We start from the raw sequence: 22892 nt of genomic DNA, 5'->3' as shown, positions 1-22892 counted from the left end.
CAGGGCTGTCTTTCATAACTTTGCTTGATTGGTAATGTACCGTTTCTGTGGTATCCAGTTTCACTGGGTATAATAAAATCAGTCATTTTCATCTTCAAGATTTCTTGGCTATTTACTGTAAATACAAATAGTGATAAAAAATGGCCACACTTTTATCTAATATGGAGAAAACCTACAGGAACATCAACCTGAACACAGTCCCACATAGCATCCTATTTCCTATAGCTCAATACGTTTGACAAGGGCCCAGGGCCCAGTTTCCCAATAGCATCTTGAGGCTAAGTTCAATTTAGAACCATAGGATGCTATGGTTCTAAAGTTCTAATTAGCCATAAGATGCTTTTTGGAAACTGGGCCCTGGTCTAAATTAGCGCAAGATGCAGGGAATAGGTTGCAGTTTGGTATGCAGTCAACACATAACTGCCTACATCATGTTTATACAGTATATTTTGTTTACACATCTGCCCACGAACATACAGGAGTTCTTCTGGGAAGTAAAACGTGCATGTGGTAGGAGGAGCCTACCTGTTCTATGTGTGTGTTGGACTAAACTAATCTTATTGCTGTCACTTTATCGGTGGATATAAATTCAACAGCGCCCTGTGTAATCTAGTCCTGCTATTTTAGGCATCATCAGTCTTCCAGATCTCTGGATTCAATTACTACAACTCAAAGTAACTTGTAGTTATGAGTAAAAGAGATGGCATTTGAAATCCATTGGGTAAATTCCAATCCAGCCAAATCTGAGGAAACCACATTATTTTTTTTACAATCTGCAGCCAAATTAAAACTGTGGTCTGATTATGTTTCTGTGCTGCATTGTATAAGCACAGAGAGGAGAGGGATTTATATTCGTAGAGCTGGGGACAGTTGGAGAATTATAATTGGAACACTGGCATTTGGATGATGATTTCAATGATTTTGACATCTGCTGGTGTGATTGAGAGGATTCTCAGATTATGAAGATATGGGCTTCAATACAGATCTGACTGTACTGCATGAAGCCAGACAAATTATTATATCTGATTGAATATGGGCCAAGTGGGTTAAAATGTTATAATCCCCAAGATTATACCAAAACACCTGGCCTTCGCATCACAGTTAAATTGCTATATAGAAATAATGTTAAATGTCCTTGGTTTCAGTCAGTACAATACAAAGAAGTTAAATCTCATGACGTGGGTTTACAGACGACAGCTCTGGGATGTCAATTTAAAGCTGTTATATATGTTTTACTGCCCCCTGGTGTCAAAATCATATATACAGAATACACATGAAACTACTATTTACGGTGAATATTTCACTTTTTCATTGAAATGTTTGGAAAATAGTTTGTGTCATGTTACATGCAGAGCCAAGTAAATTGAGTCTTCATTCATACATTTTTAATAATACATGTTTAATAACACCAGTAAACAATACAAAAATGTAGTATTGTGTATTAAAACATACAAAAAGGTTTATTTACAACAACAAAAAACCCATATACATTAAACGTAAAATACTCATATGGTTGTGAATCACTTGTCATGCATCTCTACTGTAGTTCCAATATAAAAATATAAGTATTTAGTCAGCCACCAATTGTGCAAGTTCTCCCACTTAAAAAGATGAGAGGCCTGTAATTTTCATCATAGATATACTTCAACTATGACAGACAAAATGAGGGAAAAAAATCCAGAAAATCACATTGTAGGATTTTTAATGAATTTGCAAATTATGGTGGAAAATAAGTATTTGGTCACCTACAAACAAGCAAGAAATCTGGTTCTCACAGATCTGTAACTTCTTCTTTAAGAGGCTCCTCTGTCCTCCACTCGTTACCTGTATTAATGGCACCTGTTTGAACTTATCAGTATAAAAGACACCTGTCCACAACCTCAAACAGTCACACTCCAAACTCCACTATGGCCAAGACCAAAGAGCTGTCAAAGGACACCAGAAACAAATTTGTAGACCTGCACCAGGCTGGGAAGACTGAATCTGCAATAGGTAAGCAGCTTGGTTTGAAGAAATCAACTGTGGGAGCAATTATTAGGAAATGGAAGACATACAAGACCACTGATAATCTCCCTCGATCTGGGGCTCCACGCAAGATCTCACCCCGTGGGGTCAAAATGATCACAAGAACAGTGAGCAAAAATCCCAAAACCACACGGGGGGACCTAGTGAATGACCTGCAGAGAGATGGGAACAAAGTAACAAAGCCTACCATCAGTAACACACTACGCCACCAGGGACTCAAATCCTGCAGTGCCAGACGTGTCCCCCTGCTTAAGCCAGTACATGTCCAGGCCCGTCTGAAGTTTGCTAGAGAGCATTTGGATGATCCAGAAGAAGATTGGGAGAATGTCATATGGTCAGATGAAACCAAAATATAACTTTTTGGTAAAAACTCAACTCGTCGTGTTTGGAGGACAAAGAATGCTGAGTTGCATCCAAAGAACACCATACCTACTGTGAAGCATGGGGGTGGAAACATCATGCTTTGGGGCTGTTTTTCTGCAAAGGGACCAGGACGACTGATCTGTGTAAAGGAAAGAATGAATGGGGCCATGTATCATGAGATTTTGAGTGAAAACCTCCTTCCATCAGCAAGGGCATTGAAGATGAAACATGGCTGGGTCTTTCAGCATGACAATGATCCCAAACACACCGCCCGGGCAACGAAGGAGTGGCTTCGTAAGAAGCATTTCAAGGTCCTGGAGTAGCCTAGCCAGTCTCCAGATCTCAACCCCATAGAGAGTGAAAGTCCGTGTTGCCCAGCAACAGCCCCAAAACGTCACTGCTCTAGAGGAGATCTGCATGGAGGAATGGGCCAAAATACCAGCAACAGTGTATGAAAACCTTGTGAAGACTTACAGAAAACATGTGACCTCTGTCATTGCCAACAAAGGGTATATAACAAAGTATTGAGATAAACTTTTGTTATTGACCAAATACTTATTTTCCACCATCATTTGCAAATAGATTGATTAAAATACCTACAATGTGATTTTCTGGATTTTTTTTCCTCATTTTGTCTGACATAGTTGAAGTGTACCTATGATGAAAATTACAGGCCTCTCTCATCTTTTTAAGTGGGAGAACTTGCACAATTGGTGGCTGACTAAATACTTTTTTGCCCCACTGTAACTATAGGTTGGACAAATTACTTCAGTTGTTGTAAGTCTAATGAGCAACAATGCAAAAAACCCATGCAATCATGAGGAAGACCCCTTATTTTGTCTTTGGGTCAGTCATCCATCCACAGGCGGTCTAAAATCACAAGTCCATTTCCCAACTGTTCACAATAACCTGGGTTATTAGAGCACAACGTAGCAAAATCCTTTTCAACAGAAAACGAAAAAGAGTGTTTCTTATTGGCCCATGTAGCCGCTCTCTGTTTCAGTCCATTTTCTACCGTTTGGTGCCTAATGAACACGACCCTGTTCTGAACCAAATACTGCACCAGGGGGCAGTATTGAATTTCCACTCCAGTTACTCCACTTTCCAGATGGCTATCTTCCCATCCTCGCGGGCCGCCCCACTCAGCACATAGCGGTCCTCTGCCGAGCACAGTGCCTGGACACAGTCTGTGTGAGCTACCAGCTCCTTCTCTACCGTGTGTCGCTGGGTATCCACTACGTAGATCTTCCCCCTGGACTTCCCCGAGCTCCGGCCGCCAACCCAGATCTGACAGGACAGGGTAAAATATGTCTCTTATTGGTCATTAAACCACATCTCTGTTTTTAATAAGACATGTTAAATTGACAATGGACAGCATGTCAGAATGCATTGTGCTAAGAATGATCTATTGTGTATTATTTTTTTAAAGCTGAAAAGCAGGAAGGGGAACCAAGGCTGATTTGGACCAATGAATACTTTCACATAATAGAATACCTAAATACAGTGTGAACTGTAAGTAGTGTATCTAGTAGTCCAGTAAAGCACTCAAGCCCTTTTATGAAAACTACAGTAGAGTACTCAAGCCCTGTGATGGAAACTACAGTAGAGTCCTCAAGCCCTGTGATGGAAACTACAGTAGAGTACTCAAGCCCTGTGATGGAAACTACAGTAGAGTACTCAAGCCCTTTAATGGAAACTACAGTAGAGTACTCAAGCCCTGTGATGGAAACTACAGTAGAGTACTCAAGCCCTTTAATGGAAACTACAGTAGAGTACTCAAGCCCTGTGATGGAAACTACAGTAGAGTCCTCAAGCCCTTTAATGGAAACTACAGTAGAGTACTCAAGCCCTGTGATGGAAACTACAGTAGAGTCCTCAAGCCCTTTAATGGAAACTACAGTAGAGTACTCAAGCCCTGTGATGAAAACTACAGTAGAGTACTCAAGCCCTGTGATGAAAACTACAGTAGAGTACTCAAGCCCTGTGATGGAAACTACAGTAGAGTCCTCAAGCCCTTTAATGGAAACTACAGTAGAGTCCTCAAGCCCTTTAATGGAAACTACAGTAGAGTCCTCAAGCCCTTTAATGGAAACTACAGTAGAGTACTCAAGCCCTTTAATGGAAACTACAGTAGAGTACTCAAGCCCTTTAATGGAAACTACAGTAGAGTACTCAAGCCCTTTAATGGAAACTACAGTAGAGTCCTCAAGCCCTGTGATGGAAACTACAGTAGAGTCCTCAAGCCCTTTAATGGAAACTACAGTAGAGTCCTCAAGCCCGTTAATGGAAACTACAGTAGAGTACTCAAGCCCTGTGATGAAAACTACAGTAGAGTACTCAAGCCCTTTGATGAAAACTACAGTAGAGTACTCAAGCCCTGTGATGGAAACTACAGTAGAGTACTCAAGCCCTTTGATGGAAACTACAGTAGAGTCCTCAAGCCCTTTAATGGAAACTACAGTAGAGTCCTCAAGCCCTTTAATGGAAACTACAGTAGAGTCCTCAAGCCCTTTAATGGAAACTACAGTAGAGTCCTCAAGCCCGTTAATGGAAACTACCGTAGAGTCCTCAAGCCCTTTAATGGAAACTACAGTAGAGTACTCAAGCCCTGTGATGAAAACTACAGTAGAGTCCTCAAGCCCTGTGATGGAAACTACAGTAGAGTACTCAAGCCCTGTGATGGAAACTACAGTAGAGTACTCAAGCCCTTTAATGGAAACTACAGTAGAGTACTCAAGCCCTGTGATGGAAACTACAGTAGAGTACTCAATCCCTTTAATGGAAACTACAGTAGAGTACTCAAGCCCTTTAATGGAAACTACAGTAGAGTACTCAAGCCCTTTAATGGAAACTACAGTAGAGTACTCAAGCCCTTTAATGGAAACTACAGTAGAGTACTCAAGCCCTTTAATGGAAACTACAGTAGAGTACTCAAGCCCTTTAATGGAAACTACAGTAGAGTACTCAAGCCCTTTAATGGAAACTACAGTAGAGTCCTCAAGCCCTTTAATGGAAACTACAGTAGAGTCCTCAAGCCCTGTGATGGAAACTACAGTAGAGTCCTCAAGCCCTTTAATGGAAACTACAGTAGAGTCCTCAAGCCCGTTAATGGAAACTACAGTAGAGTACTCAAGCCCTGTGATGAAAACTACAGTAGAGTACTCAAGCCCTTTGATGAAAACTACAGTAGAGTACTCAAGCCCTGTGATGGAAACTACAGTAGAGTACTCAAGCCCTTTGATGGAAACTACAGTAGAGTCCTCAAGCCCTTTAATGGAAACTACAGTAGAGTCCTCAAGCCCTTTAATGGAAACTACAGTAGAGTCCTCAAGCCCTTTAATGGAAACTACAGTAGAGTCCTCAAGCCCGTTAATGGAAACTACAGTAGAGTCCTCAAGCCCTTTAATGGAAACTACAGTAGAGTACTCAAGCCCTGTGATGGAAACTACAGTAGAGTACTCAAGCCCTTTGATGTAAACTACAGTAGAGTCCTCAAGCCCTTTAATGGAAACTACAGTAGAGTCCTCAAGCCCTTTAATGGAAACTACAGTAGAGTCCTCAAGCCCTTTAATGGAAACTACAGTAGAGTCCTCAAGCCCGTTAATGGAAACTACAGTAGAGTCCTCAAGCCCTTTAATGGAAACTACAGTAGAGTACTCAAGCCCTGTGATGAAAACTACAGTAGAGTACTCAAGCCCTGTGATGAAAACTACAGTAGAGTACTCAAGCCCTGTGATGGAAACTACAGTAGAGTCCTCAAGCCCTGTGATGAAAACTACAGTAGAGTCCTCAAGCCCTTTAATGGAAACTACAGTAGAGTACTCAAGCCCTGTGATGAAAACTACAGTAGAGTACTCAAGCCCTTTGATGAAAACTACAGTAGAGTACTCAAGCCCTTTAATGGAAACTACAGTAGAGTACTCAAGCCCTGTGATGAAAACTACAGTAGAGTACTCAAGCCCTGTGATGGAAACTACAGTAGGGTACTCAAGCCCTTTGATGAAAACTACAGTAGAGTACTCAAGCCCTTTAATGGAAACTACAGTAGAGTACTCAAGCCCTTTGATGAAAACTACAGTAGAGTACTCAAGCCCTGTGATGAAAACTACAGTAGAGTACTCAAGCCCTGTGATAAAAACTACAGTAGAGTACTCAAGCCCTTTGATGAAAACTACAGTAGAGTACTCAAGCCCTTTAATGGAAACTACAGTAGAGTACTCAAGCCCTGTGATGGAAACTACAGTAGAGTACTCAAGCCCTTTGATGAAAACTACAGTAGAGTACTCAAGCCCTGTGATAAAAACTACAGTAGAGTACTCAAGCCCTGTGATGTAAACTACAGTAGAGTACTCAAGCCCTGTGATGGAAACTACAGTAGAGTACTCAAGCCCTTTAATGGAAACTACAGTAGAGTACTCAAGCCCTGTGATGTAAACTACAGTAGAGTACTCAAGCCCTGTGATGAAAACTACAGTAGAGTACTCAAGCCCTTTGATGAACTACAGTAGAGTACTCAAGCCCTGTGATGAAAACTACAGTAGAGTACTCAAGCCCTGTGATGGAAACTACAGTAGAGTACTCAAGCCCTGTGATGGAAACTACAGTAGAGTACTCAAGCCCTGTGATGGAAACTACAGTAGAGTACTCAAGCCCTGTGATGTAAACTACAGTAGAGTACTCAAGCCCTGTGATGGAAACTACAGTAGAGTACTCAAGCCCTGTGATGTAAACTACAGTAGAGTACTCAAGCCCTGTGATGGAAACTACAGTAGAGTACTCAAGCCCTGTGATGTAAACTACAGTAGAGTACTCAAGCCCTTTAATGGAAACTACAGTAGAGTAGAATAGAAGCATTCTAATTTTCGGTCTACAATGCAGTCTGCAGATAGTCTCACCTGGTTTTTGACCTTGATTAGGCAGGTGACACCTGCACAGTCGGGCAACTGGATCCTCTGGAAGGGCTTGGAGGGCTCCGCGAGGTGCCACACACACAGCTCCCCTACGTCTATACAGGCCGTCCACAGCTGCTCCTTCTGAAACACATAGCACACAACAGCACTCCATCACCCCCATACCATGTCAAAGTAGCACAAACCTCACTGACCACAGTAGGCTACATATTAAATATGACATACTATGTATACAATACATGCAGGGATGAAACATGACACTGGCCAGCCGGGCTAGCAGGTCACGATTTCCACTAGCCCGGGTAACATTCTGGTCCAAAGTCAGTGCCTTTCAAAAACAACATTTCATCCAGCCTGGTAGGTTCTGAAAAGTACTAGCCTCAGCTTGTTTCATTTCTACATTTCTACAGACACATAAACCACGAGTCACCTCCTGGTAGAGCAGGAAGCTGCTAAAGGCAGTGGGGGAGCCACGGAGCTGTTCAGGAAGGGAGATCCTGCGAGTCAACGTTCCGTTTTTCCACACCTCCATAATGCAGTCTCTGGCACCTGAATGACGTAGGAGGAATAACAACCACGATTATAACAATCAATCTGTCATATACAGTATTATTAACTGGGTGGTCCGAGCCCTGAATGCTGATTGGCTGACAGCCATGGTATATCAGACCGTATACCACGGGTATGACAAAAATACATTTTTACTGCTCCAATTACATTGGTAACCAAATAGCAATAAGGCACCTCATGGATTTGTGGTATATGGCCAATATACCACGGCTAAGGGCTGTGTCCAGGCACTCTGCGTTGTGTCGTGCTTCAGGACAGCCCTTAGCCGTGGTATATTGGCCATATACCACACCTCCTCAGGCCTTATTGCTTAAGTCTAATATAGCCAGAAGTAATTTTCATAATTTGATGTACACTAGTTTTTATGTTTTTATGTGTACTTACAGCACCATAGGGTTCCACTGCAGAGCTGAACGGACTGGAGACGGTCACAGGAGAGCCTGAACTGTTTCCTCACCTGCAGTGTGGACACGTCCCACGTCATCACTGTACCTTCCGCACTGCAGGAGTACGCCACCTTGGGGCTGCAACAGGGAGTACATGACACAGGTAAAGACTAATGTTACTGATACCATAGAGCAGAACCAGCAGGGCTATGTTCAGGATGGCACACAGGAGCAAAACAAGGAGCATTTCTTATACAAATTCAGATTGTTGCTCTGTGTTTCAGTCCATTTCCTTCTGTTTGGTGCCTAATGAACACAGCCCAGGTATAAATAAAGGATGTCTTCGATTGTACTTAGAGCTGGGACTGCTCATTGATGGCTTTATCATAGGCTCCTAAAAAGAAGGCTCTCTCCATGGCTGTGATGCCAGTAGTAGCTGTATGTTTGATGCATGTCAGTGTCACACCTCACCTGTATTTCTCGCTGCGCTCCCCTAGGGCCAACCCTGTGACCTCACTGCGGTGGTCCGTCAGCTGCTTGTTACAGGACATGCTGCGGGTGCTGATTATGTAAATGACGGAATCCTGAGAGCCAATCCACACCTGCTGCCGGTCCACTCCCAGCATGCAGTTCTGAAAAAAAACAACATAAAATAACATTGGGAAGATATTAACCATTATGATGTATAACCCATGTAGCTCAGTAGGTAGAGCATGGCGCTTGCAATGCCTGGGTTGTGGGTTTGTTTTCGACAGGGGACCAATATGGAAATGTCTGCACTCACTACTGTAAGTCGCTCTGGATAAGAGTGTCGGCTAAATTAGAATTTAAAAAAAAAACAGACAGGCTTTCCAGAAGCTTTTTTAAGCCACGGAATCAAGCTTGATTACCACGGGCTTTTCTCAGATTTGTTCCAATTAGCAAGAGAACACAAGACTTGGAAGTGTGGTAACGTAAGCTTTCAATTTCAGACACCACCAGGGGGCAGCAGAATCCCTTGAGTTATTTTAATGGACAAAAACACTAAATATAGTTCAAATGGGTCAAAGCAGAAAGATGACTAACTGTGGTCAGTGAATAACTACTGCTTCTTCATACATCTATAATTGTCCTTCTCCCTGTGAATTTTCCTTTTCTTTTAAAATAGCGGTCTCATCCCTGTTCCACGTCCACACCCTTACCACTTGTGAAGAGCCTACTTGAAGTTGGCTTTGTTGCATGGACCAGCTGGCTGCATCAAACACCACCACCTTGCCGTCGCTCAGGGCGCACCACAGTTTGGGGTTCCCATCACCCTCGGTGTCGAATGATACGCCCAGCTGGCCTGAGAATGTAAACAAACATTTTGATGAAGGCTGAAATTCCTTGAATTCACATTTTCTATTTATTTTATTTATATTGTCCCACAAGCAGAATCTCTCTCCCATACTGAACAAATCAAGCAGAATATCTCTCTCATATTGAACAAATCAAGCAGAATCTCTCTCTCATACTGAACAAATCAAGCAGAATCTCTCTCTCATACTGAACAAATCAAGCAGAATCTCTCTCATACTGAACAAATCAAGCAGAATCTCTCTCTCATACTGAACAAATCAAGCAGAATCTCTCTCTCATACTGAACAAATCAAGCAGAATCTCTCTCTCATACTGAACAAATCAAGCAGAATCTCTCTCTCATACTGAACAAATCAAGCAGAATCTCTCTCTCATACTGAACAAATCAAGCAGAATATCTCTCTCATACTGAACAAATCAAGCAGAATCTCTCTCTCATACTGAACAAATCAAGCAGAATCTCTCTCTCATACTGAACAAATCAAGCAGAATATCTCTCTCATACTGAACAAATCAAGCAGAATCTCTCTCATATTGAACAAATCAAGCAGAATATCTCTCTCATACTGAACAAATCAAGCAGAATCTCTCTCATATTGAACAAATCAAGCAGAATCTCTCTCATACTGAACAAATCAAGCAGAATCTCTCTCTCATATTGAACAAATCAAGCAGAATATCTCTCTCATACTGAACAAATCAAGCAGAATATCTCTCATACTGAACAAATCAAGCAGAATCTCTCTCTCATACTGAACAAATCAAGCAGAATCTCTCTCATACTGAACAAATCAAGCAGAATCTCTCTCTCATACTGAACAAATCAAGCAGAATCTCTCTCATACTGAACAAATCAAGCAGAATATCTCTCTCATACTGAACAAATCAAGCAGAATCTCTCTCTCATACTGAACAAATCAAGCAGAATCTCTCTCTCATACTGAACAAATCAAGCAGAATCTCTCTCTCATACTGAACAAATCAAGCAGAATCTCTCTCTCATACTGAACAAATCAAGCAGAATCTCTCTCTCATACTGAACAAATCAAGCAGAATCTCTCTCTCATACTGAACAAATCAAGCAGAATCTCTCTCTCATACTGAACAAATCAAGCAGAATCTCTCTCATACTGAACAAATCAAGCAGAATCTCTCTCATACTGAACAAATCAAGCAGAATCTCTCTCATACTGAACAAATCAAGCAGGATCTCTCTCATACTGAACAAATCAAGCAGAATCTCTCTCTCATACTGAACAAATCAAGCAGAATATCTCTCTCATACTGAACAAATCAAGCAGAATATCTCTCATACTGAACAAATCAAGTAGAATCTCTCTCTCATACTGAACAAATCAAGCAGAATCTCTCTCTCATACTGAACAAATCAAGCAGAATATCTCTCTCATACTGAACAAATCAAACAGAATATCTCTCTCATACTGAACAAATCAAGCAGAATATCTCTCTGATACTGAACAAATCAAGCAGAATCTCTCTCTCATACTGAACAAATCAAGCAGAATATCTCTCATACTGAACAAATTAAACAGAATATCTCTCTCATACTGAACAAATCAAGCAGAATCTCTCTCTCATACTGAACAAATCAAGCAGAATCTCTCTCTCATACTGAACAAATCAAGCAGAATCTCTCTCATATTGAACAAATCAAGCAGAATCTCTCTCATACTGAACAAATCAAGCAGAATATCTCTCTCATACTGAACAAATCAAGCAGAATCTCTCTCATACTGAACAAATCAAGCAGAATCTCTCTCATATTGAACAAATCAAGCAGAATCTCTCTCTCATACTGAACAAATCAAGCAGAATCTCTCTCTCATATTGAACAAATCAAGCAGAATCTCTCTCTCATACTGAACAAATCAAGCAGAATCTCTCTCTCATATTGAACAAATCAAGCAGAATCTCTCTCTCATATTGAACAAATCAAGCAGAATCTCTCTCTCATACTGAACAAATCAATTAGATCCAACTCATACAGTAAGGACGTCATGGTTTGACTAGATAGTAACTAGATAGTAACTAGATAGTAACTGTACGTAAGCAACACCCTGATGAAGACTGAAGCTGAAAGGTATAGATTATTCTTTATAATAAATATCTATTTATAATACATCTTCTAGTTTGTTATGAGCCAGGCTGAATATATCTCTCTCTCACACACACACACACACACAGACGAAGAGTAAACATTCACAGTCAACATCTCTCTTTCATAAACACACACACACACGAAGAGTAAACATTCACAGTCAAAATCTCTCTCACACACACACACACAGACGAAGAGTAAACATTCACAGTCAACATCTCTCTTTCATACACACACACACACACACACGAAGAGTAAACATTCACAGTCAACATCTCTCTTTCATACACACACACACACGAAGAGTAAACATTCACAGTCAACATCTCTCTCTCACACACACACACACAGACGAAGAGTAAACATTCACAGTCAACATCTCTCTTTCATACACACACACACACACACACGAAGAGTAAACATTCACAGTCAAAATCTCTCTCACACATACACACACACACACACCCACAAAAGTGTAAACATTGACAGTTACACATAATGTCACGCATATGGAACTTCTGTCAGATATCATTCATGATCTAGTAAGACATCAATCAGATGTTCAAATACAATCACAAACTGTTCTATTTTCTCTGATGGCGTAACATTAAACAATGCTTTTTATAAATCATAATAGGAAAAATAAAAAAAGATGTGTGTCACATCCTGTGTCACATCCTCCCTTTCATGGGGAGGAGTGATGAACAGAACGGAAAGGAGGAAGGAATATGGACACTGTCCATATTAGTGACCTACATTTAGACCCTGAGAGCTAGGACTTCAATGGTGCTCTGTGCTGAAGCAGCACTGTTACTAATGCCTAGACGGTCATCTCCACAGCTTATACCGTGGCCACGACCATGCCACCTTCTAATTGGATACAGATCAGCGGGAATCATAATAATCAGCAGGATAGGCCTAGAAAAACACACCACTGTCTGTGAGAGGACCAGGGGAAGGAGGAGGACCACTGTCTGTGAGAGGACCAGGGGAAGGAGGAGGACCACTGTCTGTGAGAGGACCAGGGGAAGGAGGAGGACCACTGTCTGTGAGAGGACCAGGGGGAGGAGGAGGACCACTGTCTGTGAGAGGACCAGGGGAAGGAGGAGGACCACTGTCTGTGAGAGGACCAGGGGAAGGAGGAGGACCACTGTCTGTGAGAGGACCAGGGGAAGGAGGAGGACCACTGTCTGTGAGAGGACCAGGGGAAGGAGGAGGACCACTGTCTGTGAGAGAACCAGGGGAAGGAGGAGGACCACTGTCTGTGAGAGGACCAGGGGGAGGAGGAGGACCACTGTCTGTGAGAGGACCAGGGGGAGGAGGAGGACCACTGTCTGTGAGAGGACCAGGGGAAGGAGGAGGACCACTGTCTGTGAGAGGACCAGGGGAAGGAGGAGGACCACTGTCTGTGAGAGGACCAGGGGGAGGAGGAGGACCACTGTCTGTGAGAGGACCAGGGGAAGGAGGAGGACCACTGTCTGTGAGAGGACCAGGGGAAGGAGGAGGGATATTGTGTTCCCTGATGTCACTAGGTTTTGAGGCTCCTTTTAGTTTAGGTGTTGGGAGGATCCTTGCAGACTAGGGTCTGTTTCTTATCTGCCCTAGTCAAAACAACACGTTGTGAGACGTACTATTGAGCCTGAGAAAAAAAAACAATGCTGATTCAAACGATTGATGTTTGAAACATAAGTTTCAGATGTCAAATTGATACAGAAGTCAGACTAAAACACATCTCATTATGTAATACAAGTCTGTGTAATATAATATAAATGTTTGTGGTTTGAGTAGGAAGAACAATTTCAGTGATTCTATTGTGCCTACTGTATGACCCTACTACCAGTAATCAGCGCATGAAACTAAGGATGAAACTGAGGAACACAACAGGAAGTGGTTGGTGGTGATGCGTTGGGAAAAATCGGTGCCTCATTACTTGTTTAAGAGGCAGTAAAAAAAATCTCTGGAACCAAAAGCACCTCTGGCCAAGTCTCCTCCTGTAACGCCACACTGACACCATCACTGTCCTAGCAGCAGCGGAATGCAGCACTGTGACAGACCTGGGTTCAAATACTACTTGCAATCATTTAAAATGCTTTAGCTGTGCTTGATTGAGCTTTCCTGTTCCAATGGAACCAGTAGAAAAGTCCCACAAGTTCAAACCCCGCCCACCTGACACTTCAGGCAGATGAAAGCAAACGCACAAAGTATTTGAAAGATTTCAGATAGTATTTGAACCCAGGTCTGGAATGTGACACATGTTACTAGGACACGGGCAACATGAGTCTTGTGTGTTGTTGTCACGCAATGCCTCGACTACAGAACACATATTTGAGGTGTACTACCATGACAGTCATGATCTGAGTGTCTGAAGGTACGTGGGATGTCCTAGACTGGGGAGAGTGAACATTTTAGTGGGGTTGAATAGGAAATACCGGCAGCACCTACTTGATCTACCGAGAATACTGCAGGGTGTTTATAGTACTGGGAAATCATACTACAGATATGTAGTGCTACCAGTTTGTTGAACAGGAACTGAATGGTGTCTGATGTCAGCTCTACTTTGAAACTCCACGTCATGACGGTCACCTTCCTTTGAGGCTGACAGTGAGCCTTAAGGGTTTACCTGGGGTGTAGAGCAGAACATCTACCGCCTGGGGGCTAGTCCGGTCCAGAGACGGGTTGATCTTGTGTTTCAGGGTCTCTGACGTGGTTTTGGGAACCATCATTGGCACTGCTCAGGATGGACAGACAAGTCAGAGGTCAAACGTTGAATTGAACATCTCCTGAGAAGCAAAAAGATGTTATGAACATGCACTTTCTGCTAATCATTTCAATAACCTTCTGCATAGATTTTGGTATATTTAAAAACTTCTTTTTTTTACCAAGTTTCTTTTAGTCATGCTAAAAGATGAACTTTGGCATACCTTCCAGTTTCATTCTGTCAAAGTGTGCTAACTTGGTTGCTGCAAAAATGGCCTTTTGTGACTGCAGACAGCCAACCACTGCATCCATCAACAGGGCATTGGTCAGAGCCTGCTGCATATACTGGGGGTCCTGAGAGAGACAAAGAGACAGAGACACACACAGAGACAAAGAGAGAGAGACAGAAAAAGAGAGAGAGACACAAAGAGAGAGAGATAAAGCGAGAGAGAGAGACAAAGAGAGAGAAAGCGAGAGAGAGAGACAAAGAGAGAGAGAGAGAGAGAACGCGAGAGAGAGAAAGCGAGAGAGAGAGAGAGAGAGAGAGACAAAGCGAGAGAGAGAGAGAGACAAAGCGAGAGAGAGAGAGACAAAGCGAGAGAGAGAGAGAGACAAAGCGAGAGAGAGAGAGACAAAGACAAAGAGAGAGAGAGACAGAGAGAGAGAGAGAGACAAAGCGAGAGAGAGAGAGAGACAAAGCGAGAGAGAGAGAGAGAGACAAAGCGAGAGAGAGAGAGAGAGACAAAGCGAGAGAGAGAGAGAGAGACAAAGCGAGAGAGAGAGAGAGAGACAAAGCGAGAGAGAGAGACAGACAAAGAGAGAGAGAGACAAAGCGAGAGAGAGAGACAAAGAGAGAGAGAGACAAAGAGAGAGAGAGACAAAGAGAGAGAGAGACAAAGAGAGAGAGAGACAAAGAGAGAGAGAGACAAAGAGAGAGAGAGACAGAGAGAGAGAGATAGAGAGACAAAGAGAGAGACAGAGAGAGAGAGAGACAGAGAGAGAGAGAGACAAAGAGAGAGAGAGACAAAGAGAGAGAGAGACAAAGAGAGAGAGAGACACACACAGAGACAAAGAGAGAGACAAAGAGAGAGAGAAAGTGAGAGAGAGAAAGCGAGAGAGAGAAAGCGAGAGAGAGAGAGAGACAAAGAGTGACAGAGAGGGAGTTTTTATAAAAGTATTTAAAAAACAAACAAATAAATTTAAAATAAAAAAACTACATTCATCATTCATCAACAAAAAATTGTTTCCCCTTCTCTACAAAACATACCGCTCCTTCATAAGCCCCCTTCTCCACAAAACATACCGTCCTTCATAAGCCCACTTCTCCTCAAAACATACCGCTTCTTCATAAGCCCACTTCTCCTCAAAACATACCGCTTCTTCATAAGCCCACTTCTCCTCAAACAACGGGAGATCTTTTACAGCAGAGAAGAACAAGAATTCAAAATCCTTTAAAACCACATCTTACATCCTGCCCATATCCTGTGTCTATTTTATGTTTCCTACTCAGAAAAATTGACATCTTAGCTTGCTCCAAAATAACATTTAACAATTGACATTTTCTTTTCTGTTACTTACTATATTGAAACCCCAAAATAAAAACAGTGTTATTGAAAATCTCCCCTACCGCTGTAAACAAAGAGTCAAGTATTTCAGAGAGGTTTTATCCTCTCACACTCCATAAAACAGTTAAAAATGGTTTCTCTTATGTTACAAAAGGGACATCATCTCCAACATCTGAATTAATGACAGATACAAAAGCATGAACTGCAATGATGCCATGCAACACCCTCCAGTGATGCCACGCAACACCCTCCAGTGATGCCACGCAACACCCTCCAGTGATGCCACGCAACACCCTCCAGTGATGCCACGCAACACCCTCCAGTGATGCCACGCAACACCCTCCAGTGATGCCACGCAACACCCTCCAGTGATGCCACGCAACAGCCTCCAATGATGCCACGCAACACCCTCCAGTGATGCCACGCAACACCCTCCAGTGATGCCACGCAACAGCCTCCAATGATGCCACGCAACAGCCTCCAATGATGCCACGCAACAGCCTCCAATGATGCCACGCAACACCCTCCAATGATGCCACGCAACACCCTCCAATGATGCCACGCAACAGCCTCCAATGATGCCACGCAACACCCTCCAATGATGCCACGCAACACCCTCCAATGATGCCACGCAACACCCTCCAATGATGCCACGCAACACCCTCCAATGATGCCACGCAACACCCTCCAATGATGCCACGCAACACCCTCCAATGATGCCACGCAACACCCTCCAATGATGCCACGCAACACCCTCCAATGATGCCACGCAACACCCTACAATGATGCCACGCAACACCCTACAATGATGCCATGCAACACCCTACAATGATGCCATGCAACACCCTACAATGATGCCATGCAACACCCTACAATGATGCCATGCAACACCCTACAATGATGCCATGCAACACCCTACAATGATGCCATGCAACACCCTCCAATGATGCCATGCATCATGCATTATATATCACCAGTACCCTTTAGTACCGGTGGCTTGTACAGTTCTCTCCATGCGGGCTTTACCTTGTCATCAAGGTCCAGTTTCACCCTCCAAGGAGTGTCTTTTCTATTTTTCAATGTATCTTAATTTAAAACCTTGACACACCCCCTATATACAGTACCAAAAAATAAAGCCTTCTTTAAACTTAATCCCCCTACCCTGCCTGTAATACCAGACCTGCCACCCCTCTCCAAACCACATTTTCCAGTCCATAAAGCAACCTTTGAATAATCTGGAAAGCAGCAGCCCTACTAACAAGATGTACAAAAAACGCTTTTGACAAATACAATACACTTTGTAGAACCCAATGATATTTATCCCCCAACCACATTATTAACAACCACTGTCATCTCATCCTCCCTTCCACCATTTCAACTCACCCATTCCAATGTTTTCCATTGTCCCCTCATTCCCTTGGTACACTACCAAAATACTTGAAACCTCCCTTACACTATTCCAGCCCCCCTGGCAAAGCCATGATCCCTCCAGACCATTTCCCAATCTGTAAAGCACACATTTTTCCCAATTTACCTTTACAGGAGGAATTTCCCTGAAACCTATTTATTTTAATATTTTACATTTCACCTTTGTTTAACCAGGTAGGCCAGTTGAGAACAAGTTCTCATTTACAACTGTGACCTGGCCAAGATAAAGCAAAGCAGTGTGACAAAAAACAACAGAGTTACACATGGAATAAACAAGAGTACAGTCAATAACAATAGAAAAATCTATATACAGTGTGTGTAAATGGAGTAAGGAGGTAAGGAAATGAATAGGCCAATAGTAGCGAAGTAATTACAATTTAGCAAATTAACACCGGAGTGATAGATGTGCAGATGATGATGTGCAAGTAGAAATACTGGTGTGCAAAGAGCAAAAAAATGTAAATAAAAACAATATGGTGATGAGGTAGGTAGTTGGATGGGCTATTTACAGATGGGCTGTGAACAGCTGCAGCGATCGGTGAGCTGCTCTGACTGCCGATGCTTAAAGTTAGTGAGGGAGAAATTAGCCTCCAACTTCAGCGATTTTTGAAATTCATTCCAGTCATTGGCAGCAGAGAACTGGAAGGAAAGGCGGCCAAAGGAGGTGTTGGCTTTTGGGGATGACCAGTGCTGCTATGGTGACCAGTGACGCAAGATAAGGCGGAGCTTTACTAAGCAAAGACTTATAGATGACCTGGAGCCAGTGGGTCTGGCGACAAATATGTAGCGAGGGCCATTCAACGAGAGCATACAGGTTCGCAGTGGTGGGTGGTACATGGGTCTTTCGTGACAAAATGGATGGCACTGTGATAGACTGCATCCAGTTTGCTGAGTAGAGTGGTGGAGGCTATTTTGTAAATGACATCGCCGAAGTCAAGAATCGGTAGGATAGTCAGTTTAACGAGGGTATGTTTGGCAACGTGAGTGGAGGCTTTGTTGCAAAATAGGAAGCTGATTCTAGATTTAATTTTGGACTAGAGATGCTTAATATGAGTCTGGAAAGAGAGTTTACAGTCTAGCCAAACACCTAGGTATTTGTAGTTGTCCACATATTGTTGTAGTTGTCCACATAAGTCAGAACCGTCCAGAGTAGTGATGCTAGCCGAGCAGGCGGGTGCAGGCAGCACCCTGTTGAAGAGCATGCATTTAGTTTTACTAGCATTTAAGAGCAGTTAGAGGCCACGGAAGGAGTGTTGTATGGCATTGAAGCTAATTTGGAGGTTTGTTAACACAGTGTCCAAAGAAGGGCCAGATGTATACAGAATGGTGTTGTCTGCATATAGGTGGATCAAGGAATCACCCGCAGCAAGAGCAACATTGATATATACAGAGAAAAGGGTCAGCCCGAGAATTGAACCCTGCGGTACCCCCATAGAGACTTCCAGAGGTCCGGACAACAGGCACACCAATTTGACACACTGAACTCTGAGAAGTAGTTGGTGATCCAGGAAAGGCAGTCATTTGAGAAACCAAGGCTGTTGAGTCTGCCGATAAAAATACGGTGATTGACAGAGTCAAACTATCCACATCCGCTTGATTTTTCACCAAAATAACTACATCATCAGCATATGCTGAGAGACAAATAGGAGGAATATCCTCTGAAAGGAACACCCCTTCAATGTGACTTCTATTTAGTCGTGGCTCTATAGCAATGACATACAACATTCCAGACAATGAACACCCCTGCCTAATTCCTCTACACACCTTAAAAGGAGCACTCAAGCCACCGTTAACTATCAATACACTTTCAATGTCACCATACCCTGATCATGTCAATAAAAACAGAGCTGAAACCAAAAGCCTCAAAAGTGCACCATAGGTATTGATGTTCAACTCTGTCAAATGCCTTTTCCTGATCAATTGAAATTAGACCAGCATCCAACCCAAAAGCCCTAGAGACGTCCAAAAAGTCCCGAATCCGGGAAATGTTATCTCTATCTGCCTGTCGGGAACACAGTAGGACTGGTCCATGTGTATGATTTGCCCCATCACCTCCCTCAGCCTGTTGGACAAAGCCTTGGACAGGATCTTATAAATCAGTGCACATTAAGGCCACCGGCCTCCAGTTTTTTGGCAGTAGGGTGAGGACAGCCCTTCTGCAGCTTATCAGTAGTAACCCTCCGGTCAAACTATCGTTAACTACTGCTAGCCAATCCCAACAAAGCCCAAACATACTTTAAAAAGTCAATAGGAAGCCCATCAATGCCCTTCCTCTTTCCATGCAGTGTATAGCTCCTGCAAAATCAGTGGTTGCTCTAGTTCAACCTGAGCTTCTGCAAAGACAATGGTTGCTCTAGTTCAACCTGAGCTTCTGCAAAGACAATGATTGCTCTAGTTCAACCTGAGCTTCTGCAAAGACAATGGTTGCTCTAGTTCAACCTGAGCTTCTGCAAAGACAATGGTTGCTCTAGTTCAACCTGAGCTTCTGCAAAGACAATGGTTGCTCTAGTTCAACCTGAGCTTCTGCAAAGACAATGGTTGCTCTAGTTCAACCTGAGCTTCTGCAGCTACCTATGGGAGCCCATCAAGTAACTGCTGTGTCACCTCTTTATACTCACACCTGTAGAGCTCAGCATAGAACTCTACTGCCCTCTTTCTAATTTCACTTGGGATAGTGAGCTTCTGTCCAACAGCTGATTTGAGGCAATGAGTAATTCTTCTTTGTCCATTCTTTTTCTCTAAACAAAAGACAAATTTGGATGAGGCATCCATTTCAGAGATTCCCTGGAACTTCTCACCAATGCTCTGATATCCAGCAGGTCTGCCAACGCGGCTTTTTTCAGTGCCCGAATATGGCCTCGATCTCCTGTGGTCTCAACTAACGTAAGGAGTTATTTCAGACTCTGGGGCGTTCATTGATCTGGTGATATCTCTGGTGACATTCATTGTCTATTGATTACAGAATTGCTGAATCTGGATTTTCCCTACATCCCACCACTGTTGAAGAGATACAACACTGTCCTTTTCAGACCGCCACCTCTCCGAGAAAAATCTAAAACATCTCCTAAAGTGAGCATCACTCAAAAAAGTTATATTAAAATGCCAGTGTGTACTTGTGGGTTTTACAGCGTTAATGTACACCACCTCTGTTACTAAACAATGATCAGAACACTGGGGCTTCACAGCGTTAATGTCCACCACCTCTGTTACTAAACAATGATCAGAACACTGGGGTTTCACAGTGTTAATGTACACCACCTCTGTTACTAAACAATGATCAGAACACTGGGGCTTCACAGCGTTAATGGTCACCACCTCTGTTACTAAACAATGATCAGAACACTGGGGTTTCACAGTGTTAATGTACACCACCTCTGTTACTAAACAATGATCAGAACACTGGGGTTTCACAGTGTTAATGTCCACCACCTCTGTTACTAATCAATGATCAGAACACTGGGGTTTTACAGTGTTAATGTACACCACCTCTGTTACTAAACAATGATCAGAACACTGGGGTTTCACAGTGTTAATGTCCACCACCTCTGTTACTAAACAATGATCAGAACACTGGGGTTTCACAGTGTTAATGTCCACCACCTCTGTTACTAAACAATGATCAGAACACTGGGGTTTTACAGCGTTAATGGTCACCACCTCTGTTACTAAACAATGATCAGAAAGTCCCACTGGGGTTATCACACTTGATTTACAGACCTGAGATCGATGCTCAAAACAATAAAACCTAACCAACCTGGCCAGAGAGATGGTGTTCCCTCTCACATTAGCCCATATATACGGTCTCGTGCCTCCATTTTGACTCCATTTTGACTCACTTTATTGTAACACATGAACTATGAGGTGCTTTGTGGTTTCGATCTAAAATCACTGACTGTACAGTTAAAATGCCCAGCAAGAAATAAATAATCCTCCATGTTACATTTCTCAACGGTATTTGATAATGTCTCTAAAAAAACATACCCTCTCAACTGCCACTACTAGAGCATATACATTTATTAAACACATGAAGTTTTCATATCTCGTTGTAACTTTTAACAACCTCCCCTCAACTACCTCTTCAACCTCATATGACAAAGGCAAAAAACCTTTTGAGAACAGGATGGCCACAACCCCACTTTTTTAGTTTTCATGACTACACACCACTGCCCCCCCCTCCCCTCACTCCTGTTGCCACATAACTTCATTTTCCATACTACTGTGCGTTTCTTGTAGAAAACTTGTCACTTCCCTTTCCCTTTATTAACTCATACACTACGGCTCTCCCCCGCCTCCCCCGTCTCTCGCCCCATTTACGTTTAAAGAAGAAATCTTCAAACTGCTCATGGCTGGAAAAAAAGTAAGAAACAGTAAGAAACAGAAAACACATCTCTTTACAGAGTTGAGACTGGGACTGAACTCTTCCATTTTCTTTAGAGTTTACCTCACTTGTCACTCTCGTAACCACTTTCTTCAGTCTAGCGATTTCTGGGCTTGTCAAACCTCCACCCGTTATTTTTGATATCAGTAACTTTGATTCAATAAACAATTCACTTCCATGAAAAAAAAATCTGTTACATTATAATCCTGTATATATTTCTTCTCTTTTGTCAAATTCAGAAATTGATGTACCCTTCCAATCACATGCCTCCTCAATTCTCTGGCTTCTTTGTTGTGACGCATCAGAGGCCTCACTCTCACTATCATCCCCAGAAGAAAACTCCATCTCTACAACCTGTTTATCCTCAACTGATTTATCAAACTCTACCTTCCTGTTAGAATTAGAACCTTCATCACCTCTTAAATTCTTCCTCTTACTCCTCTGTACTTTGAAAACAGCAGCTTCATTTTCCATTGTTTCACTTTCCTCTAACTCCAATTTCATTCTCCAGCATCCCCTCAGTTACCTCCATCACAGTCTCACCTACTGCCCCACTGCTCTTTTCCCTGCTCTACTACAACATTGCTCTCCTTTCTTATTTCTCCCACCACATCCATAGGTCATCTATAAGTCTTTGCTAGGTAAAGCTCTGCCCTATCTAGGCTCACTGGTCACCATAGCAACACCCACCCGTAGCACGCGCTCCAGCAGGTATATTTAACTGGTCATCCCCAAAGCCAACATCTTCGTTGGCCGCCTTTCCTTCCAGTTCTCTGCTGCCAATGACTGGAACGAATTGCAAAAATCACTGAAGTTGGAGACTTATTTCTCCCTCACTAACTTCAAGCATCGGCAGTCAGAGCAGCTTACCGATTCACTGCAGCTGTTCACAGCCCATCTGTAAATAGCCCATCCAACCAACCTACCTACCTCATCCCCATATTTGTTTTTTCTGCTCTTTTGCACACCAGTATTTCTACTTGCACATCATCATCTATCACTCCAGTGTTAATTGCTAAATTTGAATTACTTTGCCACTATTGCCTTACCTCCTTACTTCATTTGCACACACTGTATACAGATTTTCTATTGTGTTATTGACTGTACTCGTTT

The 22892-nt window shown here is 42.7% G+C and overlaps 1 protein-coding gene across 1 annotated transcript in view; it reads right to left on the bottom strand.

Annotated features, from left to right (window-relative positions):
• Nucleotides 1-3051: 3051 nt before the first annotated feature.
• The window catches only part of LOC110496880 (DENN domain-containing protein 3), a 45224-nt gene continuing 25383 nt past the window's right edge, over nt 3052-22892 (bottom strand). The window contains exons 17-24 of the mRNA XM_036953471.1: nt 14633-14762; nt 14332-14439; nt 9436-9578; nt 8726-8886; nt 8253-8392; nt 7729-7847; nt 7284-7421; nt 3052-3675 (exon numbers count right to left, since the gene is read on the bottom strand). Coding sequence (XP_036809366.1) covers nt 3481-3675; nt 7284-7421; nt 7729-7847; nt 8253-8392; nt 8726-8886; nt 9436-9578; nt 14332-14439; nt 14633-14762 — 1134 coding nt within the window. The 3' untranslated portion in view covers nt 3052-3480. The remainder of the gene's footprint in view (nt 3676-7283; nt 7422-7728; nt 7848-8252; nt 8393-8725; nt 8887-9435; nt 9579-14331; nt 14440-14632; nt 14763-22892) is intronic.

Source organism: Oncorhynchus mykiss, chromosome 18 (assembly GCF_013265735.2).
Source record: "Oncorhynchus mykiss isolate Arlee chromosome 18, USDA_OmykA_1.1, whole genome shotgun sequence".
In the NCBI taxonomy this organism is placed as follows: domain Eukaryota; kingdom Metazoa; phylum Chordata; class Actinopteri; order Salmoniformes; family Salmonidae; genus Oncorhynchus; species Oncorhynchus mykiss.
This window is presented reverse-complemented; position numbering and strand designations above follow the sequence as displayed.